Genomic DNA, 10,045 nt, shown 5'->3' on the forward strand with positions numbered 1-10,045 from the left:
ATTCGAACCCGCGACCCGCAGATTGCGAGTCGAGCGCCCTAACCACCTGACCATGCCGGCCCCTACTCAAAGAAAAATGTCGCTTTTTAGTTTTCTTTGTGCCCGGCCGTTATTTAAATCTCAATTCCTGCGGCTGCCCAATGACAGGTTGGGTTAAGAAAACGTAGCAGAGAGAGAGGGAAGACTCTGTGATTTGTCTTTGTCAAATGATTCTTAAGTCAAACTTAAAAGAACCATGTATAATGACAAACCGTACATATCAAACTCACATTGGGGTACAGAGAAACTGGAAGAATTTAATAATTTTACTGTTTTTGTTTCGGAAAAAAAAATAAAGCTAAAAATTGTGACAATTCTAGTTTTACAAAGATGTCTTTGTAACGTTAATTAACGCTGAAACTTGTAACATTAGAATAATTAAAGATTGAACTTATTATGTGTTAACTGAATATTCAAACAGTTCATTCATTTGTGTATCACAACATTATAAACATAATTTTGTAATGAAATCACGATACATAAGCTAACCCTAATCCTCAGGATTTGACATAATCTAGGAAGACACTCGAAGCTACCAGATCATATAGTGTTTAACATCACTATTTTCTAAACTCTATTCTCTGCCCTAGTGTATTATAGTTCTCTTTAATTTTAAAGAAAACAGTAAGAAAATTAACCAATCCATCCATTTGTTTAACCTACTCAAAGGAAGAGAAAGATAAATCACATGCTTCCTTAGAATTGTTGTAGACCTATTTTTCTTTTAAAAAGCTGAACGTCTAGTCTTAATATTTATGTCACATAAATACGTATCATGACCAAAGGGATAAGTATGAAGAAGGTGATATTTGGCAGCACACCGGCACCATTCACAAAATAGACACATAACTAGAGACAAACAAAGAGAAAAATAGATGAGGTACAAGTTATGGTATAAGCAGTTAAAATGTCGATTAAACCTGCAAATAATTGAACACAAGAGTTTGAAATTAGACTTCCAATGAAGTTTCTGCTAGGTTTTATTGATATATATATATGTAAATAATTATTTAATCACGTAGCTCTTCCCCATATAAGATCATCTGGCATTTAGAAGGTAAATGAACCAGTTCTCGAATTATTCATCAGAAAACGGAAAGTGATCATTAAAGCAAATTCTAACTCGGGTATCTTATTTTTTCCTCTCTTTGGTATGCTTCTGCATTAAATAATATAAATTGAGACTAAGAGAATGTTTTATACGTATGTATATTCTCGAATTATTCGTTCAAGCAGTATAAAAGCTAAGCTAAAACAGCAACTAGGGGCAAATGATGAGAAACTTGTGTATGTCATAGAGAAGACGGAAACAAAATTTTATACAAGCTAGTGAAAAACATGTGTATATCATATAGAAAGCAAAAACGCCAGCTTGTGGCAAATTATGAGAAGTTAGTGTGTGTCACACAAAAGCAAAGACAGCAGGTTGTAGGAGCTGGTGAGAAGTTTGATGTTTTTAACCTAAACAGTAACTTATTCAACACTTGGGCTAAGTGGTTTAAGCATAGCCGTCACTCATTTAAAACTGATGATCAGAGGACAGGTAACCATTCAGCAGTACCCACCACCTACGTGGCTACTCTTAACCAAATGTTGGCCGCGTGGATCATTATATTACTGGCTCAAATGTTCTGATCTGGCATATTAACTACTAAACTTATCAGAAGTGCACGTATTTATTACAGCAAGTGGCGATAGCAGCTTGTAGCTTGTTGGAATTTATTGGAAATGCATGTATTCAACACAGCAAGAGTAGACAGCAGCTTGTAACTTGTAGGAACTTATTGGAAGTGCATGTATTCAATATAGGAAGTGGAGACAGCCGCTTGTAGCAAAGGCTGAAAAGTTTGTATGTTTATACTATTAACAATTTGTTAAAGTTAAATTTTAAAAATGAACATAACAAATAGTAGATGGCTAGTAACTAAATAATAATTGCATACTTTCCGTCTGTTACATGCTTTCAAAGACAAATTGTACTCAGTTTTTCTGAACATGACTTTACGGGAATGAACATGTAAGATGATACCTCTCAAACTGAAACAACTTGGGTGATGAAAAGTTTTTAAACGCATGAGAAAATATCTCACCAAAAGCAAGTGTCCATGAAAACATTGATCACTGCCTAGTATAGTCTCTGCATGCTTCTGATAAGCCTTTGTATATTTATCTGCGGCATGTGGTTTCACTTTTCTTCAAGAGCATTTCCTTGCTTGCGGAGAGTCAAAGTTCATGGCAGGGAAGGTCGAAATAGTATGTTGGAGGGAGTTCCAGACATGTTCATCTTGGTATGACTTCTTGTAAACATGTTCCATGTACTTCACACTTATCAACAAATCTTCAAAGAATAGATGAAGGTCAGTGTTTTTGAAAGTGATGCTGGACCAGACCGTGATAAATTCCTCACCATAACAGTTTGGTTCAACTTTATTTATTGTATGATTGCGCTTTCTCGAGTCATCTTCACTGTCTGGCACAAGGGTCTGTGAAATCAAGATGAAACCTTGGCTCATCCATGAAAAGCACTGACGTCCAACCTTGATTTGTCCAATCTAAGTCATGCTTGTGATACTGAGTTAATAGAATTTTAATAAATGCTTTCTGTGACTACAAACCTACGTCGTTGAGTCTATAAAGGACACTATCGGTCAATGTAAGTGTTGAAGATATATATGAAGCTTCTGTGCAGTCTAAAAAGGGCTTCTGTGAACGTATATATATATTTATATTCAGGAGTCAGTTTTGTCTTAGATTTGTAGTCCTTATTTGGCTACCTCCAAGCCGTATAATTATATCTCCTTTTGTCGAGTATTACTTCCAAGCATGAAAAAAACAACAACATATTTTCACTCACACCTAAGACAGCAATATCATACCATTAGTTTGCTTCATTTTGTAGCATACCGAGACCAAGTAACAATTCTTTTAGAGTCAAATGCCTCCTGACACGTGCTTGAGCCATAATGCTGCGAACTACTACTGTTGGAACCCTTAACACTCAAAGTGGCCTGACATGGCCAGGTGGTTAGGGCGCTCGATTCGTAATATGCTCTCCCTTTCAACCATGGGGGCGTTATATGGTTACGGTCAATCCAAATATTCGTTGGTAAAAGAGTAGCCCAAGAGTTGGCGGTGGGTGGTGATGACTATCTGCCTTCCCTCTAGTGTTACACTGCTAAATTAGGGACGGCTAGCGCAGATAGCCCTCGTGTAGCTTTGCGCAAAATTCAAAAACAAACACTCAAAGTAGAGCAAAAATAAACTATGTGAAAGAATGTCCTAATTGGCAAACATTTCTTTACTGGAGAAGGCTGCAATTTATATGACCTGGAGTGAAAACTATCCACTCATAATTTGAATCTAAAGACTACTACTTCCGATATTCCTCGTATGTTTTAGCAGTGAGAAACGGCGATCGTTAGAAAATATTGAATATTATAGTACAAAATTGACAATTTATTTGTAAGAACTTATAGGAAGCCTGTGTATTTAATACAGCAAAGGAAGACAGTAGCTTGCAGTAGCTGATCTGAAATAGCATGTGCTTAACAGATTATTTATTACAAACTTTTTGCCTGCTCCATAACATACACTGTCTTGATAGCCTTTTAAAGTGAGTGCCACGTGATGAAAAAAGCTACACATTTATATAGGTGCTAAAACATTTTGACTCAAAACTTTAAATTTTTGATTATTTTTAGATATACTGTAAGTTGATATTATGCACGAGCAGTCATTATTGGAATTTTTTTTTGTTTTGTAAACTGGATTGTGTGATATTAGTCCAGGATTTCATTAATTAAAGAAAAAACCTCTAAGGTTGTTTGTTTGTTGTTTTTTTTTGGGAGGGGGGGGGAAGTGGGTGTATCGCACATTTATAGATTTGAGCTAGTACTCGTGCCGTTGGAAAACCAAAGGTGGGCAAATTAAAAAGAAAGTTTTCGTTAAATGTACAATGTCTTACATCAGATCAGTGCGTCTTCAAAGTTGGCACAAAAGGATTCAAAAGTGACTCATGATAAACGTGCTCAGCACTTTTGGTGATTACCGCTCGAAAGCAGCGATGCGGAAATATTTCTGAGCGAAACTGCTGAGCAAGTTTATCTTGAGTCACACTCCTTTTAGAATCACTGACGCAATCAGAGGACAAACACCTTAGCGGTCTACATCCTGGAGATGTTTGAAATGGAGTGAAATAAAGAGATTTAAACAATCATGTTTTATCAAAAGCGAAACAAAAACATCATAATATTAGTTGTGAACATAAGGAAATGTTTTCCAATCAAATTATAACATGATAACATTTTTACATACTGAGTGAAAAAGAGATTTATTCTTTTGAACGCAGATATATGTAGTTTTTCAATTGTAATGGGCAGAGCGCAGATAATTTATTGTGTAATATTCAACCAAAACAACAAAAACTAACAATTTTTTCCCACTTGCACAGACGTAGTTTGTTGGTTGTAAGGGATTTCGTCTACTCTAATGCTTGGGTTTGTCAGCGAAAAAAGAAAAAAAACGATCGTGCTAATACACACTGAAGACAAATTTCTAGTACGCATTTTGTTGGTTGAGAGTTGACTTCAGACTAGCAATCATAAAGCACTCTTGAATCCTTACTTACATTTCATTCTCAGCTCTTCTTACTACAAAAAAGGTTTTTTTTCTATATTTTCTGTTCTATTTGATTTTTCTTTTAGTAGAGAATGGATCTCATGTACTCCATCGTGTAGCAAAAGCATTAAAATTTCTGCGAATGAACGCTTATCTTTTGAAAACTACATTTCTAAATGTAATGCGTTCCTGTTTCAACATAATTGTAAAACAGTATAAAAATCATGTTTTTGACCATTTGATATTAAACTACCTATTTATAAACGTTAATGTTGAGGGAGATGGAAATTTTAACTAGAGCGACAAACGGTCCGCACATGCGCTAAACGGCCAAATCATGACACCGATGGTCCAAGTATAACTGCTGAACAGAGGAAGAGCAATAAGCTAGTAGCACACAATATCATAAAGGCTTTATCTGGCTCTTTGAACCGAAAACAACAACGAAAAAAACATATCGGCGGCTCAGTAGTAAATTTGAGGATTTATAATGATCCAATTTGAGTTTCGATACTAGAGGTTGGCAAATCACAGGTAACCCATTGTGTGGATTTACGCCTAACAACAAAGAATTGAACCGAAAAACGAAATTCACAGTACTTTTATACCCCCCACAGCTGAAAATGTGGAATATATTTAATGGCATCACACTTTAAATCCTAGACCCTTCAACCCCACAGCTTGACACGTTAACCATTAGGCCACGCCAAGCCTTAATGTTCGTTTATCTTTTGGTATTTTTTTAGGAAAAAAAAAGAAATGAATAGTTATAAAGCATCCAGTTTTGTATTTTAAAGTACTATCACCTTTTTTTTATAACTAATGATCTTTCCATAAAGTAACTTTGAAGCAACTTCAAAAGTACGTCGGGAGCTTCGGTGAGGATAAACATTAACACTTTCCGTCATGGTTTTTCTCTTCGTTATCTTTAACTTGTATACTTGAGAATGATCGCACCCGTGATGGAAACGTTGTGCCTGTTTTAAGAATAGATCTCATTTACTTTAAAAGCTGTAATTTGTAGAAAAATATACTTAACCACAAAGTAAACTCAAAACGAAACTAGTAATTCTTGAGTTTATGCGACTACAGAAGAAACTTATATAACATGGTTGAAAAGAACAGGTAATAAAAACCGTAAGACTAACACTTCCCGCATAACTGAAAAGTTTTTAAAAGCTTGTAGCTTCAAATGAACCTCAGTTTGACGCGATATACAAGAACTGAATATGTTATACATTAAAATCATTCAGAATAAACAAATCAACAAGTCACGTGACAATCCTGGCCGGTGGAGCGGCATGCAACAGAACTACATGTTTATATTGTGTGGTGCTACCTAAAATTAATCGCTTTTGGAAAGAGTATGCAACAACCCTTTCTGACGCAAAATATTAATACACAGAGATCATAAAGAATTACCAAGACGGGGATATTCCTTGTACTTAATGGCAATGAATAACAAAGGTATACGAATCAACTTGGGTAACCATGACCATCCGCCAAGTTGTATTCAGCCAAGGTAAGAGGCGTCTTGTAACAGGTGAGAATCCTGGAACAAAAAAGATCACTGGCAAAAAGCCGTCCACGTGCCCCAAGTAAGAGAACCTAACATAATCAAGAAGGATCACCATCTCGAGAAGCAACACAAGTTGCATCCGTGACATATTTATTTAACAATATCTTACCTCAAGCAGCTGGAGAATGAAACAAGCATTCATACTGTTTCTTTTATAGACATACCTGTCAAGTCGCGAGATTGGATCGTACTGTGAGATCGTACTATTGAAACGGACGCTAGGAAACCATCATTCTCATACACTAGATAGGTTATAGAAAGTTTCATGGAGAATAGGTATGTTTTGAACGTGACAACCTTACCATGGAACCGTTTGCAATAGAAACTATGCTGCAGTGCTATTATAAAGATACATGGTCTTTAACTAGAGCATGATCAGACGAGGTGAGATCGACTGTTGTGACGTGGCGAGGCCCCAAGTCGTCTTAGTATAACGTGAGTAAAATGTTGAAACCATACGAACTTACATAATCCGAACTGCGCCATCTTGTGGTGTGTATTAAATTCATCCTAAGTGCAATGTAATTATCTGCCAGCTTTATTGTGGAGTATTATATCTTATACACCTCTTATATGGACTGTGTGATAGTTGGAACAAACGAAAAGACAATTTTTCTTAGTAATAAAACAACTGTATAAAATTAGTAGGAAAAGGGAAGAGCAATTATTGTCCAGAGTAGTTGTTTTTGCTAGTTTTGTAACATTAAAATTATTTTATTCCTCTCTGAAAATTTCCCTTTGCTTAAAAACATAACCCTGTAAGTTAGAGTTTAAAGGATAAAAATACCATGTCTCGGATTTAATACACCTTGTTATCACTGTTAATTTTTACCTTCAAATATTTCAAAATTTGTACACAAACACTTTGTTTTCAAGATTTATTTAGAATAGATAATGTATTCCGTAATAAGAACATCTAATTTATTTTCCCCTACAGTAAATAACTGTTTCAAAATTTTCCATTAAAGAATATATGTCAGAAATAGTTTGTTTCTTTGTTTTTAGCATATTGGGCTATATGATGTGTCCCCTTCGAGGAACGAACCCAGGATTTTAGGGTTGTAAGTTCGTAACCTTAGTGCTGTCCCACCGGGGGACGTTTACAATAGACACATTGTGTTATTGAATACTTATGAATAATAAACTCTATACAAATTCTAGGTCCAAAATTATTCATTTAGGCCATCCATACCTGTCTAGATATATATATTTTCGTTTCATTAGTCACAACTATTTTTAAAGTATATACACTAAGCATACAGAAATAATATTTTACATTGAATTTGACTGAAGATGAAAATGTTGTTATTATTAAGGTTTTTAAATCATCTTACTTCCCTTTAATAAATTTAGTACAGATTCATTTACATATAGGAAAATAATTTAGTTTTCTATAAGAACTTAATAAATGTATAGTTTTACCGCAAAACATTGTTGGGGTTGTAAAAATTGTATAGAGAAAGACAAGGAACGGACACCGGAAAACATAGCATTTCCAAAAGGAGACATCGCCACCTTGTGGGCAGGGGAGAGCCCATCATCGGCCAGTCCGCTATTGATTGTCAAGATGTATGCTCGTTAGACAGAGCATGAACGGACGTGGCGACACAGACTGTATCGACGTGGTGAGGCTACAATATCGTTTTAATAGAATGTACTCAAGCTTTGTAGTAGCTTGAACATTTTTTATTAACTGTTTCTGCTACTCACGTACTCATCTAACCTAACAATTTACCTTAATATAAGTTACATGTAAAAAGTGTATCGTATCTCCACAAGCATTATTTATTAGTTCTCATTTATTTCATTAATGCTCGTTTTTCTTTTTTTGCAGGTTACGGAAACATAGCTCCCAAGACGCCATGGGGTAAAATGGTTACCATCCTATACGCCATTATTGGGATACCGCTTATGCTCTTGTGTTTGTCAAATATAGGGGACGCCATGGCTCATTCTTTTAAGTTCATCTACTGGAAGGTTTGTTGTTACTTATGTATCAAGCCACGCAAAAAGCGCCGAGGAAACAGGCCTTCTTTTCGCCATAGTGCACGATATTCGGCTGGCCGGAATCCTTTCTTGGACTACGGAAAAAACCCAGAATTCGTAGACACCATCAGTCGAAGTAGCTACTACACCGCTCCAGGTGAAGGGTTATCGGTTAGTGATTATAGTCCCCATTCTCCTACTTCGCCACCTACTTCCCCTACCTCTCCTACTTCTATCGGACTAGGCTCCCCTCGGTTTCCAGCACCCCCTCAGGGGAGACCCTACAGTGATATCAACCAGGTACCGGTGATACCTAACAAGTATGTACTTCAGGGTAGAGAAGATGTCTCATTTGGCTTGTCTACTCCAACTGGAGTGCGAACAGAGCAACCTAGCCTATATAGCCCACCCACCAAGTCCAGACGTGCGGACCAGTGTAGTTGGGGAAACCGTCGACAGGCGGAGCCTGTAGAGTTAGACCTCATGGAGGAGGAATCTGGGTCGGAAGATAGCGATGATGAAAAAGAAGAAGTTACTGTTCCTATCTGGTTATGTTCAGCAGTTGTGATTGGTTATATTTGTGGTGGGGCGGTCCTTTTCACTATCTGGGAGGGCTGGAACTTTTTAGACAGTTCATACTTCTGTTTCGTTACATTAACAACCATTGGATTTGGAGATCTGGTCCCTGGTACAGCCGTATTGTCGGAAGATGCCCAATTAACCCTAGGATTGTGCGCCCTCTACCTACTGTTTGGCATGGCACTTCTGGCAATGTCCTTCAACTTGGTACAGGAGGAGGTAACTAAGTCAGTAAAGTGTGTGGGGCGGAGAATCGGAATACTCTCAGACGAAGAGGACGATAATTGATATTGAACCTGATATTCCAGAAAAATGTGCAAATAACTAAATTTATTACACGCTGATGTGCTTGTATAATTTCCAGATGCGTGTTTTTATCATGAGATACTTTGAGTCACGATCGTGTAATCAAGAGCAGAAGCAGGAAGAAAAGACAAACACCGAAAGCTTGGTACATCTTATACCTGTAAGTTATGAACAATAACAAGAGATCTGTAGGGTAGATCCGAATTAAGGGGAAAAAATAACAAAAACCACAGACTCCATGCTAAAAAAAACCGTTGCGAAGAAATAACTTGGTTGTAGAAGTAGACAAACACTGTTGAGAGTGGTTGGTGAGACGCAGACAAACACTGTAATAGGCAATAACAGGAATGTATCAAAGTTCGTCACAATCACCTTGGGGATTTTGGTATTTGATTTTACACAGCAAAAAAAAAAAGATAATTCAATTTCTCTTTCTACCTCTAATTTTAAAGCTAAATTTATTGACTTTTGTCAATAACGCATAAGCCTTCATTTAAATTTCCGCTGGGTTCATATTTAATTTTGGAAAAAAAACAAAAACAAAGTAAGCTTTGTCTTTCGTTTATTGCCTTCATTGAGGACAGTCCTTAGTTGTTGAAAAGAATTGTATTTGTTTTGGTGACTTATCCTCATTTCTAGAACCATACTTTAGGAAGAGATTCAAATTACAGTTAATTCTTATTAATAAATTTTAATATTTTCAACTCCTGCGGTATATAGTTCACTTTTTCCCGGCCCGGCATGGGCAGATGGTTAGGGCGCTCGATTCGCAATCTGAGGATCGCGGGTTCGAATCCCCGTCACACCAAACATGCTCGCCCTTTCAGCTGTGGGGGCGTTATAATGTTACGGTCAATCCCACTATTCGTTGGTAAAAGCGTAGCCCAAGAGTTGGCGGTGGGTAGTGATTACTAGCTGCCTTCCCTCTAGTCTTACACT

General features: G+C 36.8%; 1 protein-coding gene across 1 annotated transcript in view; it reads left to right on the forward strand.

Moving 5' to 3' along the window:
* Positions 1-9,517, forward strand: part of LOC106465244 (TWiK family of potassium channels protein 7-like) — a 23,058-nt gene extending 13,541 nt beyond the window's left edge. Inside the window, exon 2 of the mRNA XM_013925451.2 lies at positions 8,070-9,517. Within this exon, the coding sequence (XP_013780905.1) occupies positions 8,070-9,088 (1,019 nt within the window). The 3' untranslated portion in view covers positions 9,089-9,517. The remainder of the gene's footprint in view (positions 1-8,069) is intronic.
* The last annotated feature ends 528 nt before the right edge of the window (positions 9,518-10,045 follow it).

Source organism: Limulus polyphemus, unplaced genomic scaffold (assembly GCF_000517525.1).
Source record: "Limulus polyphemus unplaced genomic scaffold, Limulus_polyphemus-2.1.2 Scaffold1882, whole genome shotgun sequence".
Classification (NCBI taxonomy): domain Eukaryota; kingdom Metazoa; phylum Arthropoda; class Merostomata; order Xiphosura; family Limulidae; genus Limulus; species Limulus polyphemus.